General features: G+C 46.0%; 2 protein-coding genes across 3 annotated transcripts; one reads left to right on the top strand and one right to left on the bottom strand.

The window, feature by feature from the left end:
• Positions 1 to 645: 645 nt before the first annotated feature.
• Positions 646 to 14,447, bottom strand: LOC138193884 (polyhomeotic-like protein 3). Its single transcript, XM_069142174.1, is given in 13 exon segments — positions 646 to 1,472; positions 2,494 to 2,800; positions 4,537 to 4,657; positions 4,788 to 4,899; positions 5,611 to 5,776; positions 5,871 to 6,298; positions 6,895 to 8,034; positions 8,406 to 8,616; positions 9,478 to 9,570; positions 9,876 to 10,028; positions 12,152 to 12,556; positions 12,558 to 12,777; positions 13,885 to 14,447. Coding segments are annotated over 12 exon segments (3,492 nt in total). The 5' UTR covers positions 12,759 to 12,777; positions 13,885 to 14,447; the 3' UTR covers positions 646 to 1,317.
• Positions 14,448 to 15,519: 1,072 nt separating this feature from the next.
• On the top strand, positions 15,520 to 20,447 carry LOC138193886 (uncharacterized). 2 transcript variants are annotated; one of them, XM_069142178.1, is made up of 6 exons: positions 15,520 to 15,834; positions 16,617 to 17,067; positions 18,764 to 18,822; positions 18,911 to 18,994; positions 19,134 to 19,210; positions 19,602 to 20,447. In XM_069142178.1, the coding sequence occupies exons 2-6, from the start codon at positions 16,697 to 16,699 to the stop codon at positions 19,653 to 19,655; spliced, it is 645 nt and encodes a 214-aa protein (XP_068998279.1). In that variant the 5' UTR covers positions 15,520 to 15,834; positions 16,617 to 16,696; the 3' UTR covers positions 19,656 to 20,447. The 2 variants fall into 2 exon arrangements, with proteins under 2 accessions (XP_068998279.1, XP_068998278.1); XM_069142177.1 differs by lacking the exon at positions 15,520 to 15,834 and having other exon boundaries at positions 16,440 to 17,067.
• Positions 20,448 to 20,531: the final 84 nt, after the last annotated feature.

Below are 20,531 nucleotides of genomic sequence, written 5' to 3'. Positions count from 1 at the left end.
AGATTTACTACAGGGTGTGGTGAAAAACAAACCCCTCGGTTCAAAGCCAATCAGAGCTGATGTGAGACCTGATAACCTAAAACAGATCTGGAGAGATGAGACAGCCTCAAGTCAGGAAAACAAAAAGCCTGAATCCAGCAGAAGAGCTGCAGGTTCACTGACCTGCACTTTTTTTTTAACAGGAAGCAGCTCTGAGACATGAATTCAAATCAGTTTGGTTTATATTTTGGGCGGCACGGTGGTGCAGTGGTTAGCACTGTCACCTCACAGCAAAAAGGTTCCGGGTTTGAATCCGGTCCTGGGCCTTTCTGTGCGGAGTTTGCATGTTCTCCCTGTGCTTGCGTGGGTTCTCTCCGGGTTCTCCGGCTTCCTCCCATCATCCAAAAACATGCACCTCAGGTCAGGTTACCTGGCGCCGCGCTAGTGGCAGCCTGTTGCAGCACCTCCCCCCTGAGAGCCCCCCCTGAGAGCCCCCCTGCTGTAGTGAAGACATTTACCCTCGGGGATTAATAGAGTACTATAAAAAAATAAAATAAATAAAAATAAAACCTTCCTCCTCATCCATCACTCACCTGCCTCACTGTGGCCCCCTGCTGGTGTCCCTCCACCCTCCAAACATTTCACTTCAAACATCACCATGAATCATTTGTTTTGATTAATTATTCATTTATTAAATAATTTCAAGCAGGATACCATAAAAATGTGACGATTAAAGACACCAGTCTCTACCCTGATAGTGACTTCTTTTTTTTCTTCTTCTTTTTTAATCCACAGACATGATTTTTGTCCAGAATATAGTGATATAAAACATTAAACTTTCATTAATCACTTACAAAGTCTACGTATTATTATTGTTTTTTTCTTTCACACACGGGTTATGTTAGCTACTGGATAGATTTGTCGTTGACGTCACGTTCTAAAAAAACTAAATAGACAAATTTCATATATTAAATGTTCAAAATCCTTCATGAAATAGCTTCAAATGTACACTCTCCTGCGGCGTGTAAAATATACACAAAGTTACAAAAAAGTCCCTCACGGTCGCCTGCTACAGTCACAGGGCCCAAAAACGGATGAAATTTCTAATGGACTCTGGCAGATTCATGCTCCTGCACACCTCTTCGCTTCCTGCTAAGGCCACACCTCCATTTATAATCTCATAAATTACAAATGACCTCGAATCTCTTTTTTTGACTTTTTTCTGTCATCCTTGGTGTCAGCTTTTTGTCACAAACTATTTGAACTCCACAGATTTCCCCTTTTATTGCCGTCCATATTAAACCTTTGTTTTTTTTCTGTTTGTTTATTTTCTCTCTCTCATTGGTTTTTTAGTGCGTTGATGTGAGCGCAGATCTTGAGGGCGGGTCCCAGTTTGATGTTCATGCTGGTCATCAGGTGGTCCTCGGTCAGCAGCAGCAGAGCTTGGCCGTCGATCTCCTGCAGCCGGAACGCCTCGGCCACGTCGCCGCAGCCTGGAACAACAACCACACGCTGACGGTTAAAACATCCCTCCGTCGCTCCAGTTTACGACATTCACAATAACAAATCGAGATCTCGGCTGTTCTAACGGAGGATGCAGCGACATCTAGTGGAGAGGCCGCAGATCGCTTCGCTCGCCGTTTCCAAACCGGCAAAAATTTGCTTGTACGACGTTTCACTGCCGAAGACGAGCGTCTCCTTTTCTAGCGACGCCTTCAGTCTGTGGAACAACTTTAATATTAATATTAATATTTAATATATTTAATATTAGACCTCACGTCTCAGTTTGTTTTCTTCATGCAGGAGTTTTAGATTCGTTTTCCGTCAGTCGGTGAATTTGTGACCGAAACCTTCGATGTGCGACGTGTAAAAGACTTCTTTACATCTTGAAACGGCTGGAAGCCTCGTGTTTTACATATTGAAGCTTTCTGAGGTTGTTGCAGAGTGAAATCAGTGAATTTGAATTTTCTGTCTGTGTTTTAATATGTTTGATTTATGTTGTTTTACGGAACGGTTTTATTTGCGTCGTGCTGAACGTTCAGCCGTGAACATTAATGATGAAACCTCACAAACATCACCTTCTATTTGAATAAGGTTGAACACTTACAAATAAAATCTGTCAACATTTTTAGGAAGGATAAATTCTAGAAAAGAACATTTTTGGAGACTTCAGGTCCAGATTCATCATCCTGATCTGATTTTTTTGCCGTTAATGAAAGATGAACGCGAGAAGCTGCCTGAGAACCAGAACAACGACCGAACGATCTGACCTGAGATTTGAGTCTCGGAGCGTTTTGTTTTCTCCTCCAGATGTTTTCACGCCGGTTTTAAAGTATTCCCGTTTCCTCACCCTGCGGTTCATTTCAGCGTTTTTGCGAAACGTTTAATTGAACGAGGAGCGACGGAGGAACGAGCGTTCTCCATCTGCTGACGATTACGGCGTCGTTAATCAGTGTGCCGGTTTGAACAGCTGCAGCGAGGCGCGAGACCTCCTCGCTGACTCCCAACAGTCACCTGGCAGCGTGTGAATGAAGGCGGCGACCTCCTCCACGCTCCACTGCGAGGGGGCGGGCTTGAACGTGGTGGTGGGCGTCGACATGGTGACGGCGGGGGCCGACGCCCTCCTCGCTCTGCGCGCCGCCCGCCGATCCATCCTCGCCGTCATGGCAACAGCAGGATCCTCCTCTCCTCCGTCGTCGTCTTCCTCCTCCCCGCCTCCCCCGAGGTCATCCTCATCTTCCTCCTCCCGTTCCTCCGGCGCCGCCACCGCCTTCTCCTTTCCCTCCTTTTCCCGCCGACCGGCGCTCCAGAGGTCACGAGGCTGGAAGGAGTCACGAGAGAGAAGATTCAGGAGGCAGGTGAGGTCACGCTTTAATGTGCTGATGCTGCAGATTCTAACATTAAAGGTGTTGTTGACAGTATAAACATCTGCATCATAATACATAAACAACACGAATACTTCAAATCTGGTGTCATTCATTCACAATCTTATTCTTTCTCCAATACGTATATCAAGATTTAGTTTGAAATGGTAAAATACAGGAAACAAAATTTTGGAAAATAAACAAATTATTTGTGGTTGAAAAGTGTTTTTAATAAAATATTGAAACCTGTGTTTACAAAGAAAACAATTTCTATTGGATCTTATTAGTTTGTATTTTTTAATATTTCTAAAAGAACAACAACAAAGTTTTCCTACAAAATACACAGCTTGCTTCTAATGCGTATTTATGGTCATTTTGATTAATCAGAGGATATTTATTTGCTTTGATTGACAGGCATCTCGGCCACTGACGTCTACACGCCTCAGAAACGACAGGAAACGCGACTCCACCTCCCAGGAGTCCTCGGGGCTCGTGAAGCAAACGTCTGAGGTGAGCGTTGAGACCCAGAGAATCACTTCAGCGTGTTAGCTGGTAAAAGTCTGCGTACTCACAGAGTTCCACTTCCCGTAACCTCGGCCTGAACCCGACTCACGCTGAGTCTAATCTACATCCTGAACACACAAAGTATAAAAGAACCACTTTTCTCTGAACCTGTTGAAAATGATCATGAAAACTTTTTCAATCTCAATAATTAATGCAAACTCAAACAGTTTTGCAAATTCTGCAAAATTCCTGCGATTATTCTACAAAAAAACCATCGTGAACAGAAGCTCTGCTGAAAGTATTACAACATAAAGTCTCAAAAATGTTCATTTCCAATCATTAGGCTCCGCCCACCCCGCCCCCTCTCTCCTCTCGCCATAAAAAAAAACCAGGAAGTGACGGGGTTTGTGGGAATCATGGTCATATGATGGAATGAGGAACATGTTAAATGAGGTTTGTCCATTTCCAGCTGTGAGAGACTGAACTTTGTTTTCGTGTTGAATGAACAGGATTTAAAAAGCATGTAAAGTTCTTACTCTGACAGCAGATGGAGCCTTTTCTTAATCACTTTGAGCCCCGTCATGGTTCAGCACAGAAAGAAAAACAAATATCTGAGCAGGATTATTATCACAGGAAGTCACCCCAGATTACTCTCCATCAGGGAGTGATTCCACCTTTTTACAGCAAAGAACTCCACAAATTATATCGTAATTTTGGAGAAAAGCTGCAAAACAAACTCCTGGAGGGACTGATTGAAGGATTGAGGTGTTAAAAACTGCAGCTCTAATCTGATTACTGTATTACCACAACTTTAATTATGACTTTAATGTTTAATGAGGTTTTATTTTTCTTTTCTTTTATATCTTTGTTTTGGACCGTCGGTCTCAGAAAACGAAGTCGTCGCTGTGAGTTTCAGATGATCAGGAGAGGTTTCACAGTAAATTAATATCTCAGCCTGACTTCAATTTATGAATACTCAACACAAAAATATGTCAGTAAAGGTCCACTTTCCTGTAGAATCAGTGTTTTATATTAAAAGTACATTTATAAATACTTCAGTTGTTTGTTTTTTAAGCCGGACCTGAAATGCTGAACTTTGACTTCTCTCATGTTGTCCTGCTACTTTTACTCCACAAAACATCTGAACGTGTCTCCTGGTTAAAAGCGGTGGTGCGTTCAGGGACCCTACCAGCCGCAGCAGCAGAGGTTTCCCGGGCACCGACTCGGCCCGGTTCAGAGCCGGTCGAGGCCTCTCGGACCGGCTGCCGGCGCTCAGAGCCCGAAGACGCTTCGTCAGTCGAACGTTGAACCTGACAGAAGAGAGAAGAGGTGAGACGACGCTTCCTCCTTCTGCTGCTTTAATTCACGCTCATCTCTGCATCATAAGATACACAGACACACAAACCACATCCTGCCCCCTCCCCCCCCGCTGGTTCTCACCCGCGTGCACAGGAAGTCGAGCAGAAGCGTTTGGACCGCATGAAGTTGTGCGCGTGGCCTCTCTTCCCACAGAACTGGCAGTGCAGCACCGTCCGGTCTCGGTGGGCGGAGCCTGCAGGTGAAACACAAACACGGCGACGGTCACCTGAGCAGCAGGTGGAGCTGCACCACGCCTTCACTGCTCGTCCCAACGTACACCAAACGACTGTTTAAAAATCACTGTACGACAGAAAAACTACCGGTGACAGATTTAACTCGTCCAGAATAAGAAAGCGCCCTTCAAAATAAAAGCTTCCCAGTTCTTTAAACACATCGTACTGCGATTCTTATTTAACTTCTGATTGAAATCTTAAAAAATGTGTTCAAAAGAAAACTCTCATTTGCTCCTTAAACGAGACTTTTTATTCTCACGCTTTAACCGTCTGCTTAACATGCTTTGATATTAAAGTACTTTGCATGTTCTTCTTTGCATCCTGTTTAATTACTGTTTTAATGGATAATCGAACATTTTTCCAAAGAACAACAGTTGAAACGAAATTTTTTGCATCCCCAAAAAATGTTGTTTCATCGGGGAAAAAGTGTTCAGGAACTAAAAACCCTTTTAATGACCAAATAACCTGCTTATGATTTACTGGATTCATTGTTTGGTCTTTAACATGTCAGGAAATGTCATGTCATGATTCTCTAAAGTGAAATTAATCGTCTTCTGCTCGATCAACTTCAACTTTCAGCTCTACAACAACAAATCGAACATTAAAGGAACATGATGGTTTTTTTTACGGAGCGTGTTTGAAATGCAGTTTACGAGCGTGAAGACTGTTACCGGTCGCCGGGTCGTCCATGTCTCCTCCCTCCTCTTCCTCCGAGTCGGTGGAGTGCTCGGTCGGTTTTATGGTGTCCGCCACCGGCAGCGCCGCCGTCCCGTTGGTCCCGTTCACCTCCTGCGGTTTGGTCACCTGCTCCGGAACCAGCAGCGACGAGCGGTTCACCTGCGCGACAAAACCCAACAGGTGAGTTGAAGTTACTTCCTGTGAATCTCTTAACAAATATTATGTTTAAAAAGAAAAGTAAACGCGTGATTACAGGAAACGGCTGGAGGCCCTCCTGGATGACAAAGCCCTCCACCAGGTGAGTCAGAACCTGCCGTCCTTCAGGCCACGCCCTCGGCTCCCAGGGCCCGCTGGGCGATTGGCCGAAGCTCTCCGATTGGACCAAGCTCTCCGATTGGACCAAGCTCTCCGATTGGCCGAAGTTCTCCGATTGGACCAAGCTCTCCGATTGGCCAAAGTTCTCCGACTCGTCCTCCGATTGGCCGAGGGGCGGCACCGGCTCGGCGTCGGCCGCGCGCCGCGACTCTTCGGACGTTTCGTCAGCTTTCTCCGCCTCCTGCTGCGATAGGCTGAGGTCGGTCGGGTGGGCGGTCTCAGCCGGGAAGAGGGGAGGGGGGGTTTCTGTCGGGGGGGCGATGAAGGGTGAGGAGGGCGGGGACTGGGAGGAGAGGCTGGACAACGCTGGGACACAGAAATCAGATACGTGAGCTATTAACATAATCAGCTGATCGATCTTTCGGTGAAATAAAAAAAACACAATTGTGATGAATTATCAAACAAGTTTGATTTGATTTTAAGATCACGTCTTGAAAAGTTTTGTCAGATGTGCATAGATTTTTTTTTGGACCGTTATGAGGACTCTAATCCAGGTCAATGCAAACACACTTTTTACTCCCAAAAATGATGCAAAGAATTATTCAAGTATGCAAATTGAGAGACGTCCATCTTTTTACCGGTTTGGTGGAAGAACCTGATTGGTCGGATCCATCCAGCATCTATTTTTCGGGGTTGAACTAGAATATCAAATACCGCCAACATAAATCTGTTTTACTGAAACCAGTTGAGAGACAGCCGGCCGTCTCGGTTTTATTTCATGTTTCTACATTCAGCTGCTTCCCTTAATGTTTAAAAGAAGTTTCCACTCGGAGAAACTCTGGAAAAAAAAAGATGAAGTCAGAGTTGATGCAGCTTTGAGACGTGTCGAAGGTTGTTGCAGCTCGGAGGTGGAAACACTTTAGGGGACAAACGACAAATAAACTCAGCGTGGTCGAAGGTACCTGACTGATTGTCCGACTGGGTCGACATGTTCTCGCAGAAGTCCTCCTGGCTGACGGGTTGCAGGTCTCCATGAGGCTCCGGTAGACTCTGGTTTTGGACGGAGACCTCGGGGACCGGGTCTGGGTCTGGGACTGAGTCTGGGACTGGGTCTGGGACTGGGTCTGGGTCTGGGTCTGTGACCGGGACCGGGACCGGGACCGGAGCTGGTGCTTGGACCGCGGCCGGAGTTTGGACTGGAAGAGGAGCTGAAATCAGACCCGGGATGGGTTTGGATTCCACACCGGAGTCTTTGACGGTATCAGGCACTGGGTTCTCCGACTGGTCCATAGGAGTCTCTCCGTCCTCCTCGTCCTCCATCTTCTTCGTCTCCTCGTCTCCCTCTCTCCTCTCTCGGTCACCTTCCTCCGTCACGTCCATGCGTTCGTCCTCTCGGCCCGTTTCGACTTCCCGCTCCTTCCGACCGATCTCCTTCTCGGTCGTCGGCTTCTGTTCCGTCGCTCGGTCTCTTTGGTCGTCTCTCTCCGGCCTCGGGTCTTTGCCGACGCTCCCCTCCTCCCTGATTCCCGGCCTCGCCCCTCGGCCCTTCTCCCTCTGCTCCTCCCTCTCCTTCGCCTCTCCTCTCTGGGTCAGAGTTTGTGTCTGAGGGCCGGCGTGACCCGGAGGCGAGGCGGGACTCAGGAGGGCCGGAGGCGAGGGCAACGAGGGGTTCGGAGGAAGAGGAAGCGCGTCTTCGCCGCTCAAAGTCCTCTTGGATTGGCCGGAGAGCTCCGGCGGCGACTCCACGACCGCCGGCGCCGGCTGCACCGACGTGTGGGTGTACGTGCCCGGCTGCTGCTGGCGGCCCGAAGAGAGGGCGATGATCTGGAGCTGCCTCGCCGCGGACGGCGAGCGCTCGAAATGTGACGTGGCCGACAAGGGGCGGGCGCCGGACAACGGGCCGCGCCGGGATTGGCCGAGCATGGCCGGAGTTAACGGACAGCTCTCGAGTCCGGCCAGCGGCCTGCCGATGGGAGGGGCCCGACCGGACGGGGCGGCGATCGGTTGGCGAGTCGAGGTGTGTCGAGGCGGCGCCGCCCTGTGGCCGTTGGGAGAGTGAAGTCTGGGTCTCAGAGGGACGGCTCGGACCGGAGAGTAGAGCGCTGTGGACGAAGGACGAGACGGCACGATGAGAAACGGGATTTAAACAGCAGGTTGTTTTAAGGGTTTCGACCAAAATAATGAAGTTTGAATCCCGGGATCATCAAAAATAAATGATTTAGATATTTTTGGTAATATCTTCAAAATTTAAAGCAAAATACCAGCAAACCTTCAGGAAATTGATGAAGAACATTTTCAGGATATTAGATAATACCCCCCCCCCCCCCCCCCCTCCCACACCACCACCACCACCACCGCTGCCCTTCCTCGTCTGTATTTTGATTTACTTCACGGTGAAAATCAAACCCTGATCAGACTCAAGGTTCCTGAGATGCAGCATCATCCAGCTCAGGTGACCCCCCTGGGGACCTACTTGGAGGAGGGACGGACAGGTGGCGGCCGGGCGGGGGCGGGCTCTCCGTTGCCGTGGTGATGGGCTGCGGTCGCGGCCTGAGAGGAGGGAAGAGGGGAGTGTGAGGACGAGAGAGGGGAGGAGGCGGCGCCGAGGAGGGGGCCTTGAGGCGGAGGGAGGGGGGGATGGTGAGGGTCCCGGGGGGAGGAGGCCTCAAGGTGAGACTCTGGAGCTGGAAATGAAAAAAAAGGGAGACACAGATAAGATGTTCAGTTAACAGCTCATCTTTTTACCAGTAAGGTGCTGGCTAAACTCCGCCCCTCAACCAGCGACTGTCCAATCATAGCTTAGCAACTGTTACCAGGTGCAGCAGGTACATTTGAAGCAGCGGGCATAAATGATAAACGGCCTTTCTAACTGTCCTTCAGAGGCAAACGTCTTTAAACTTCAAACATCTTTAAACTTCAAACATCTTTAAACTTCAAACATCTTTAAACTTCAAACATCTTTAAACAAACTTTAAATTATTTGATCATTTTAGTTACTTTGCAGTTTCATCTTGATGCCAGAAAAAAATAATGGACAAATAAATCAACCTAAAATAAGATTTCTGTTGACAGTAAGAGTGAAAAGGCACAAATATAGTGATAATACAATGCAGCGGGCATTTTTCTGAAATATCAAATTACTACATTCAAAATAACGTTGAATTAGTTAGCAAACTAACGTTAAACTAATCTAAGCAGACTGGCGAGAAATAGCGGAGGTCAATAATATTATCATATTTTGTCATTTTAGTCACGTAAAGTTTTGCTTCATAACTTAAATAATGCATCTGTGGAAAACCGCCTTCTTGGCGTCCACGTTGCCGTTGCTTAGCAGCAAAAGACACGGCGAGACTTTTCGGGATTTTGTTACATAATCTGACATCGCGAAGGACAAATATGTGGTCTCGTCCGACTCCGTCGTTAAACCCACATTTCAATTGTTAGGATTTAGTCACGCTACGTGTGCAACGCGATAAAAGATTGAAAAGAAACATGTGGACAAAAAAAAAAAATCAAGAAAAGTGAGGTTCTGCTGGGCGGCTCACCTGAGCAGAGGCGGGGCTACGGGAAGGAGAGGAGGAGGAAGAGGAGGAGGAAAAGGACGACTGGGCAGGTCGCATAGCAGATGTAAGAATCAGCTGCAGGGAGATGAGGAGAAACAGGGAGGAAGAAGGAGAAGAAGAAGAAGAAGAAGAAGAAGAAGAAGAAGAAGAAGAAGAAGAAGAAGAAGAAAATAAACAGGAGGAAAGCCGTAAACAAGCTGTGAAGGGAAACGTGTACATCTGAGTGTTACACTTTATATCTTCCCCTCTCTGGGACCAATCTGCTGTCAAACACAAACTCCTTCCTACTTTTCCACTTTTATTCTTCGGGCTTCTTTGCATTTATTTGAGCTAAAACGTGTGGAAATCCACATCAATGTGGATTTTATGTGCGTGTTTACCATCTGAGCTCTGAGCAGCACCTGGTCCGGGCCGGACCCTTTGAGACCTTTCCCCAGGAGCAAAGTCTGCTGGGATACCCTCTGCCTGACAGGGGAGGTGCTCTGATTGGCTCGCACAAGACCAGGTGTGCCCACAGGAAGAGCCTGTGATACCTGGAAAAAAGGGAGGAGGGGGAGGATAAGGGGGAGGGGGACAAGAGGGAGGCAGTTAAGGAAGAGATTCAGAGTCTGGATGTCTTTTTTTTATTACATTTCCTCCGAGAACAAGATGTGATTATGTTTGCGAGTAAACAAAACTCAACAAAAACTGCTGAATCGTGAGTTTCCTTACTTTCACTTTTCTACGTCATGAAAACTCTGAAACTCGACACTTTCCTCCTCTGCAGGCAGCTGTTTGAAGGTCATTTACATAAAAATGGAAATAAACCCAATCCAAAGAAATTGACGTCTTATTTTCAGTTGTTTTTTTGACGTTGTATAAATTTCTAATTGAAATTTCGTTGTTTTTATTCGGTCAGGTCAGACTGGTTTGTTTGGAAAGGCGCAATTTAAAGGAACACTGATCAAAATCATGTTTTTTAATTAGTGATTAATATGTCAAAACTTCCACTGATCATTTTAGTGAACACAATGTTAGAAAACGGAGGAAAATCCTGATTTTTATTTTTAAGTTGTAAGATTTTTTAATAAAACCCGTAAATTCTCCCATTTGAGCTGTCGAACCACTGAAACTTTTTAATTTTGTCTTCGATCAAAAAGCTAAATTTAAATATATTATTGAATGACTAATTGCCATAAAATATTCAAACGTATCATCACAGATTGAATAAAAGCAAATGAATCAGTTCACTGTTATAACAGGCAGGTAAACCAGTATGAGTTTATATTAGTGAGGCTGGAACCAGTGAATGTTTGAGTCATCACTGAAAGCTCGATAGCTTCACATTCACCGCAGTTTCAATCATATCCATCATCACTGAGCAGAAAAACGTGTCGCAGCTCTTTTCATCTCTCTTTATTTTCAGCCATCATCTATTCGCCGATCTTTTGATCTTCCTTTATGCTTTCTTCTCTTTCTTTTCTTTCGCCTTAAATCTGTATCATCATTGCAATCAAAGTTTTGATCTTGATAAAAAAAATTAAAAAAAATTAAAAAAAAGCCGACCAGTTGGAAAGTAGAGATAAAACCAACAGCTGTGGCTTCCTCACAGCTCGACTACAAGTTCACATCTCTGAAACAAAGAGTTGAGGATGTGAAACAGATGAAAGCTGGCAGAGAGGAAACGGTAACCCGCCGCAGTCCCACGCTGACAGGTGGAAGGTGGAAGGCTTCAGGCGGTAGACGTCCTCCTGTCGGTCGGCTGAACACCCGAATCTCAACGTCGTGTTCGGATCGTGAAATCTTATTTTTAAATTCGTCTGTCTTTGAGAGGTTAAAGTGAATGAGGTTAAAGTTAAAGTCACGCGACGCTCTGACGGTACGAGTTCTAGTTCCCCCCGCGATTAATTAAAATGAATCATTTTCTTAAGTTATAAGTTAAATACAAACAGTAAATGTTGAATAAATGTTCGGATTTAAACCGGGAACCGTGTGATTAAAAAGAATAAAAGTCCGATTTGGTTTTCAGGACTTCATGGACACCTTGTGGGTCGATTCTTTTGATTTTTGTTTTTGATTCTCACCAATCTGCCGCTGATCGTTTAAGAAAAGCAACAAAACTGGAGTGAATTCAGGAGTTCATTTGTGATGGAAGAACTCCTGAATCTGCTTCATTTAGTCCGTTTCTTCTCCCAGAAGGAGAACCAGTACTTTTACTACCGCTATCACTGAAGTACGTACAATACACAGCACATATGACTCCTGACGTCCAGTAAAAACAATGCTAGAAATCCTTTCTGGGCTTTTTCTAGTCGTAGCAGTGAAACGAAACAAAACATCTGTAATGTTAATGCAAAAATATGAACTTTAAATCCTGTTTTTGCATCTTTTCTGCTGTCGTCGTCTGATGTTCGATTCCTGTGTACTTTTAGGAAAATATTTTCTGTAAATTAAATATCTGGCGGTAACTTTTTTGTCTGCAGGTCTTCCTCTCAGCGTCATGCGGCAGCAGCGAGGCGGGGCAGCCTGTGTGCAGCCTGACAGGCGAAACCCGGGGCAAAGAAAAGGAGCCAAGTCTCCTTCTGTTTCCAGACATTAAAGTGAAATGAATCTTTGAATCTGACTCTCTAAAGTAAAGTGTTTCCCTTCTCTACAGACGGATGTCAGCATGCGCTACCTGTCTGCCAGGTGGGCTGGCCGGCGTGTGGAAGGGCGTGATGGGTGTGGAGGTCGCCGTGGAAACGGGCCTCGTGGTCCCGTTGGTCTGGCCGGCGGGGATCCTGGTCGACATGGCGGTGCTGTTGTGCGTTGCGGAGGAAGATGGGGAGGAGGAGAGGAGGGGTGAGGCGGTGGTGGCTGCGGTAGGTGAGGAGGAGGAGGAGGGAGGAAGAAGAGAGGAGGAGGTCTGTGTGGTCGGAGATGCTTTGGAGACGCCCGATGGGGACGGAAGGATCGGGCGGGAGTAGGTGCGGAGGGCGGGGCTTGCGGTGGAGGTGAGTTTCGGGGGGGCGGGGACCAGGACGTGGGGGGACGGAGCTCCGGCCACCTTCAGTCCGAGTGTCGCGGAGACGGAGGGGGCGGGGGGTGAGGGGGGGAGGAGGGGAGGAGGTGGTGGGTGTTAGCGTGGGGGCGGGGGAGTCCAGGAGCATGGGGTTGGGGATGAGACGGGGAGGGGTGGGGGTCGTTGGGGTGAAGGGGTCGGGCGTGGGCGTGGCCTGAGGGCTGGTTCCATTGGAGGGCTCTCCGTGTTCTGATTGGCTCGGCCGAACCAGCTCCCGGTCCATCCTTCAACACTGGAGCAGTCTGAGACAGAGACGGACATTTAGTTATGATCATCTTTTTGCATGTTATATTCCAAACGAGTCACATCAGCGTGATGAACTCTTTTCTATCAATGAATTTTTCTTTTTCTTTTATTGTCTAAATGATTAATTATCCTGTTAAATCCACGAAATCAACCAATAACTGCCGGCTGTGGAATCAACATGGAGGTGATGCAGGTAAATTATATATAACAGGCAACAGAAGTGCTTCATAATATGTTTTGTTTTGCAGTCCAAAACGTGTCCTGGTGAACCACAGGGGCCCCAGCGGGGCTCCAGGAAGCCCCCCCCCCGGCCAAACTGTTTTCTTCTAGTACAACTATAAAACTCTTAAGAGTGGAAGTGTCGTATCTGATGTTATAATTCTTCGAGCACAACATTATTTGTTTTGTTCTTTTTTTATCGAACACTTATTTTCCGAGTTGTTTGGTCCATAAAATGTCAACAAATTGGCATCATAACCAAAAACTCACTGTGGTTTAATGTCCAACAATTCAATAACTCAACGATTTTCAGTTTACTTCTGGAAAAAAAGAAGAAAACTAGAAAACCATCACATTTCAGCGCTGGAAGTGCTGACTTTTTTTTGGAAAACTTTGTTTTTTAAAAACCGACCTAAATGATTTAAAAAGTTATTTTAATAACCAGCTGATCTCAGTCTAGAATGAACAGGTAGTTTATGGATCTTCTTCCTGCGGTCCCTCTGCTGAACGAGGATCACCCTGTCAGGAGCTGACATGTGGAGCTTGGCTGCACGTCAGGTTTGAACATCTTTTTCTGGTTTAAATGCGTGCTCCAGCTGCATCCAACATCAGCACGCGAGCAGGTGCCACCCGACGGCCGTGCGGGCAGATGCTGACATCTGGCCTGCAGCCCCTGAACTGAACGCGTCAGCCTCACTTCACCCTCTGCAGACGATGCAGGCGGTGATTGTAATGAGCTGCTGACAGTTAGACCAGACATCATGCATGTGACTATCAAAAAAAAAAAGATGGAGACAGGCCTGCACGGTGCACAAGTCTCACGATAATAACATTTTAGTGAACTGTCATGTCCACGTTCCGCGGAGAGGACGTCGGTCACCTACCTGCTGAAAGCGGCGTCGTGCTGCAGGTTATTCCGGGGCTCGTCCATCCGAGAGCAGCCGCATGTTGGGGAAGTGTGCAGCTCGGGTTGTGTGATGAACGGCTCTGGGCTTTTTTCAGCGGGGTCGCGAGGCTGTAAACGGGGCGTGTATGAAGCCTCACTTCCTCGTCTGACAGCGCAGGAGCTGCCGTGAAGAGCGCGTCACCCTTCCCCAGACGACAACCTCACCGGGGATCCTGCGCCGTTAGCCCCCCCAGCTGCACCGAGCCAAAAAGCGCAAAGTTGCAATTCAAAGACGGGGCCCGTTTATCATGTGTGTGTCGCACTTTGTTTAGGATTTCATCACATCCCGGGGCTTTTTTCTTCTTTCTCTCCTCCGCGGAGAAGTCCGTGAATCCGGCAGCCGGGACGGGTTCTGCAGCCCCGCCGCTCACCGGTGTTCCACCACCGTCTCACGTGCCGGGTCTGCGGTGGGAATGAGCCCGGCTCGGGGCCACCGTGGAGCGGCTGCGAGGGGCCTGGTCGGTCCGCTGCTGGAGAAGTGCAATGGAAGGCAGTTTGTGCTCGGCGACAGAGGCGAGACAGCACCACTCAGAGCTCGGAGGACCGCGAGGACTCACACACACACACACACACACACACACACACACACACACACACACACACACACACACACACACACACACACACACACACACAATGCACTGTGATACAGTAACACAACACAGACCCATACAGGGGGGAAGACGTGTTCTCAGACTGCAAACTAACACTGAATCTATGAAATTTCACCGTGATTCTCATCAGGTTTCCCCCCCCTGAAATAATGTTGTTTCAACAATAAAAATATAGATGAAAATGGACCTAAAATGAATGTTAGTTCAACTTAAATTCAGTCATTGAACCGAAAAGTAACATGCAGGTACAAAAGACGAATTTACTGTCATAAAAATAGAAAGAAAATACTCCTTTAAAGAGCTGAATTCAACATTCAGCAAAATACACAATAAAAGCAGCTGCACACCTTTAACTGATGTTTAGTGGGAAGTTTAATCAGGCAATAAATTGTATTGTTATAAATGGATCTTGGATGATAGTTTAAAAGCTTTTGGATAAATGAAGCTGCGTAAAAAAGGGCAATATGTAAATTTTTAATTCACTGGAGTCCCATAAAATGTAAATACTCACATTCATAGGGCAACTAATGTCAAAAGTATACTTTTCCATCACTGAGCATGTAAAACTATTTCAATAACACACTTATTATCGGCTGTGTCAGCACTGCAACTTGAACTTACACATCGACATATAAATAAATAACAATCAAGGTGTCTGATTTGGGTGTTATGGGTGAATTAGTACTCCAGAACTATTGAAACTGTTTACCAAAGGAAAAGCAGCAAAAACTCATATTTAATTGAAAAAAGACAACATATCAACTGTTGAAACTGAGAAATATTTATTTTGTTCTGAAAAATATGTGCTCATTTTTAATTTGATGGCAGCAACAAGTTTCCAAAAATGTGTAACAGGGGCAACAAAAGACTGGAAAAATTGTGTAAAGCATACAAAAACACACACCTGGTCAAACATGACACAACTAACTAGTTTAACTGGCAACAGGTCAGTAAAATAAATACATATTTTTTTTTAACATTTTTATTTATGCTTTTGATTTTTTTCAACAAGCTGTTTTTATTAAATAGTTTATTGGAAAAATCTAAACAAACTGCATCTCATATTCTGTGTAAATGTAATGTCACAGTTTGTGGTCATGTGACCTGTGTGTCGTCGCGTGCCAGTAATCGGATGAGTTTCTGTCACTGGACAACACGCAGACGGTGCTGCGTCACTCACGTTAATCTGCAGCTGCATCAAAGTGAGCACACACGGCCCGGATCACACCGGAAACCCGCCAAAATAAAACGTCCGCTTCAGCTGAGTCAGACAGGTGGGTGGGATGTTGCCATGGAGATGAGGTGATGGTCTCCTGTGTGTCTGCATGCAGTAAGTGTTCAGGTGATCGGGGAGTGGTTCTCTTACTGTCAACTTTAAAGTGGATTTTAAAATATGCAGCTGATATGTAGGAAGCCAAAAGTAATTATTATTTCTGATATCAATAAATCTGATAGTCGTTTTTTTTTCTCTGATAAATTGTTAGTTTGTTAAGTTTCTTGGTTTATTATCAACAAGAACACACAAAAAAAAAAATAATAAAATAAAATATTGACACCTGAGAAGCTAAAACTGGTGAATTTGTTGCTGATTCATGTTGATTTCATGTGTTGATTTATGGATCAATCCATGAATCATCTCAGCTTCATGGAACCTTTTTTGATTCAATTAATTAATTAATTAATGTGGAAGTTTATTTGTTAGATCTGATGAAAAACTGGATAAAATTCAAGTCTGCTGCCAGAAATGAACCTGATAAACCGATGCTATTAGCCAAAAAAATTGTAATAAAGGACTGAGACATGTGCACAAATTTGATCCCCTATGATTAATGACAAGAACACCTGCTCTCCATATTGATTTAAGAAGTCTTAACTTAGTCCAAGATTCCTATTGTTATACAAAGTTTGCCTTCTACAGCGAGCTTTTATTTTGAAACTCCGAACAAGAAGTGTTGCTCCAGTTTGTTAAGATTTGACTCCGGAGTCGCTCGGTTCGCAGCTCCATAGCAACCGGATCATCAGAAACCAAAGTTGAGATTTTCTGTCTTTGATGCAGGCGCGAGGCGGCAGAAGATGACGCGTCTCTTCCAGACGTCGAGGCCGGAGACAGCAGCTTTGGATTGAAATTTTAAAAAAATGCCAGAAACAAAAGTTATCAAGTCCAAACCCGTGGAGGCGACGAGGAAAACCCTCCAGAGACCCAAACCCGTGAAGGTAAAAGCGGCCCGCGGGGCAGAGAGTTCCCTCAAAGTGCCCGCTGTGCGTAAAGGCCGCGCGTCGAGCTGCCCGAGGTGCCCGCAGAGTGGCAGGTGTGAGAGTGCCACCACCGGGGCGAAGGGACCGGCCTCCCAGACGGGCTGCGAGAGGAGAGCCAGGTCCTCCTCCATCACTCCTAAACCCACCGAGAACGGAACCAAAACGAACCCGCAGTGCCGGTACGAGACGGCGGTTCCGGCGCAGAAGGAGCAGCGGAGCGTCAGAGCCGAAGGCAGATACGCAATTCAGAGGTGAGACGTGAGAGGATGGAGCTCAGTGGACACCTGCGGGTCCTGAGCGGGACAAAGAGGAAGCTGGTTTTAGTTTCTCATTCTGCTTCAAAAGCTGCTTCACTGCATGTTTCTACTGGAAATATATTCTCAGACCAAAAAAAGAGGAATCTGACCTGCACATTTGCAAAAGTAAGATGTGTTATGTGGTGCACGTGGACTTTTTCTAGCTGCTATTCCTGTTGACACCCAACTGAGGCATCTTCCAGGGTTTAAAATACAAACTAAACCATCACCAGTGTGGTTACGTTTAGTTCTTCTTTTACTATTGAAATTGAACCACAAAGTCAGACTTCTGAATTTCCGACAGAAGTTTTCAAAATAAAAACAGCTGCAGATTTATTCAGAAAAAAAGTTCATCTGATGGATTAAAGTAACAATTTTAAACCCTTAACATACAGTTTCAATATTTTTGGTTCTTCTTCAGTCACTTAAAGGTTTTTAAAATCATGCTTTTCCTCAAACAAGAGCTCTTTACTTCTCCTTTGGTATCTGCTTTCTATTTCTACACGACATCTTGTGGATCATCGACATCCAGCCTGAAATATCTCTTTGGAAACCAGATATCCAACACGTGATTTTCCTTTATTTGTTTGTGCTGCACACCGTTGGATGCTGCTTGTGTCCTTTCAAATTAAAAGCGCTCCTCACTCCTGATCGTGTGCAGGCCCGTATTTGGCCGGTCTGAGGCCCCCTGCTTCGCGCTGCTGTCTGCGGCCATCTGTTGCAGCGGGTTAATCCCGGGTTTTAGCAGCCGCTGGCATGCAGGCCGTCAGGTGAAGCGCTCCAGGCCGCATCCATTCACCGTCAGTCTGCCTGTCGGACCACCAGGATCTCCTCGGGGAGCTTCCCTGCATCATCCCGGGTCTCCGTGTGTGTGTGTGTGTGTGTGTGTGTGTGTGTGTGTGTGTGTGTGTGTGTGTGTGTGTGTTTGTTTGTGACGCTGCACTTCAGCCACAGAAACGTTTCATTTTCAAACTGTTTGGATGTAATATCTCAGGAACGCCTTGAAGGAATTTTCCCAATAATTTGACAGAACACGTTCGTGGCCTTAACTCAAGAATAATGCGCTGAGTGCGACAAAGCTTCACACAAATATTTAAACAGGATAAAAGGATGGTATTTTTTGTCTCCAAGGTCAAAGGTCAGCTTCACTCTGACATCATTAAGTGTCTGTCCCAGCCTCCAGTTCAGATTCTGTCCGTCACCATCTTTGCTAGTTCGGAGCGGTTTGGAGCAGGAAGTGACCATATTTGGACGAGCTGGGGGAGGAGCCAGCGGTGGATCTGACCGATCTGATCGGAAACCTGACGATACTACGTCCCGCCCACCGATAGCTGTAACCTGACTGCACCACAGGCCTGTCAATCAAACAGACACGCCCCCAAAAACAGGTCTTCTTGAATCTTCTTTTCTAATGAATGAGGGATTATTTTCAGATGGACCTCCAGAAAACTAATAAGAAGGAGTGACTTTAGCTAACAACACCGAGATAACTGATGGACACATTTTATTCACTTTGGATTTGATGAGAGAAGTTGAATGGGAGTCTATGGAGCCGGAGGCTTTTTGGAGCCGACCTCTAGTGGCACTCGCTGGTATTGCAGCTTCTGCATCAGCTAAATATATTAAACCTGAATGTGTTTTTCTGTTTTAGTAACAAAGCGTTCACCGTCATCCCTCCGAACCCAAAGAAAAGAAGAGAGATCCAGAAAAGTGAGTCGCCGTCAGTGCTGTGGGTTCAAGCCACTGTTTTCCCTGTTCTTTGTAATTTTCTTGTTGCGATGTCTGATTGGCTGAGCAGAGGCGGAGGCGGAGCTCGCGGCTTTGGAGGAGTTTCGGCTGAGCAGAGCGATGGCCTACGTGTCCATCAACCCCAGCAGTGTTGGTGAGACTCGGCTGAAGCTGCGGACAGAAATGTGCGATGTTCAGTGTGTTTGCTGTTGATCTTCTGACCGTGTGTGTGTGTGTGTGTGTGTGTGTGTGTGTGTGTGTGTGTGTGTGTGTGTGTGTGTGTGTGTGAACAGGTGGCTGTATGAGTCTGGAGGAAGTACGACTGAAGCAGCAGCAGGAAATGATGCAGGCCAAGAGGAAACAGAAACCGGTTTGACAACTTGTATACTTCAGTTCACACAAAGGTTGATCGATAGCTTCAGAGATTGTTCCTGTTGAACGCAGCGATGCACCCGGAGCATCCCGCGCATCCGGTGAACCATCAACTCAGTGACCTCACAGAACCTCTGTTGGCCATAACGCCAGATTTCACGCGCTAAAAATGACAAAATTTCAATCAAGTGACTGAACAGGATACACATTTTACGACATGTGACATCCAAAAGGTCAAAGGTCAGCCCCACTGTGACGTCGAAACGCTCTGCAGTAACACTTTTCTGGCCGTTATTCAGCGACACAAGTGTTCAAACTCCTCATTAAGGAGATAAATATAAAGTGTTGTGGTTTTTTTTGACTGCTGCTTCGCCTCTTTGTTATTTCAGGTGAAGAAGCAGGTGATGGAGGAAACACCTTTCCTGACGAGCTGTAGCAAATGATTTCTTTACTGTCGACTAAAACCGACAAACACTTCGCAACCGCGAAGCCGACAGACGTCTCAGAACGACCCTCAGATGATCTGATCGACTTTAATCTACCCGAGAATTCAGTTGCAAATAAGTGATTAAATCCTTGAAAAAGCAGCCTGCTCAGACAGATCTCACCCCACCCCACGGAAGGCGTGGTCAGCGAACGCATCACGCCATTCCTCTCTGTTATGTAATTGAGCAATCTCGCCTCATGAGGTTTTTTTTCTCTGACGCACTGTCGAAGGCGTTACGCCTTAAGGAGCTACCGTGCCCTTTGACCTCTGAGATCTGACGGTCATAACATTTTTCCTCCCACAAAGTGTCAGAAGTCAGTTATTATTAAAAGTAATCAGATATTCTTCAAAACTCTGCAACTGACAATGACGTCCCCAAAACAAATTCCGGCGTCTGCTGGGGAACTCCTTTCAGCGGCGAATAATCGACCGACGTCTTTTAAATCCCTTTTTTAAACACCTTTGTTTTGGACAGCCTTCTCTGGTTTTTGTTTCAGTATTCACGTTGTTTGTCTTTTTACTTTCATTTGAATCCCCTTCTACACACCCTGCTTTTGGATTCATCTTTTTATCCAGTTATGTTGATTTTATTTTGCTTCTCGGTGTGAAGCACTTTGTACCTTTAAAAAGTTGATGATTATTGTTGTTATTATTATAGTTATTATGAAGGGTCAGTGTGGCTCTTTGATGTGTTTTTAATAGATTTTTTTTGGACAGCAGTGGAGCTCTGTGTCAAATAAAATACACAACACTTTGTTGGACATTCAGTGTTGTTGTTTATTTTTTTGTCGTCAAGAAGGAAACTATAAAAGATCCTCAGACTTGACTTTAC

Source organism: Embiotoca jacksoni, unplaced genomic scaffold (assembly GCF_022577435.1).
Source record: "Embiotoca jacksoni isolate LCO1_2020_lvr unplaced genomic scaffold, fEmbJac1.0.p SCAF_98, whole genome shotgun sequence".
Taxonomy (NCBI): Eukaryota; Metazoa; Chordata; class Actinopteri; family Embiotocidae; genus Embiotoca; species Embiotoca jacksoni.
This window is presented reverse-complemented; position numbering and strand designations above follow the sequence as displayed.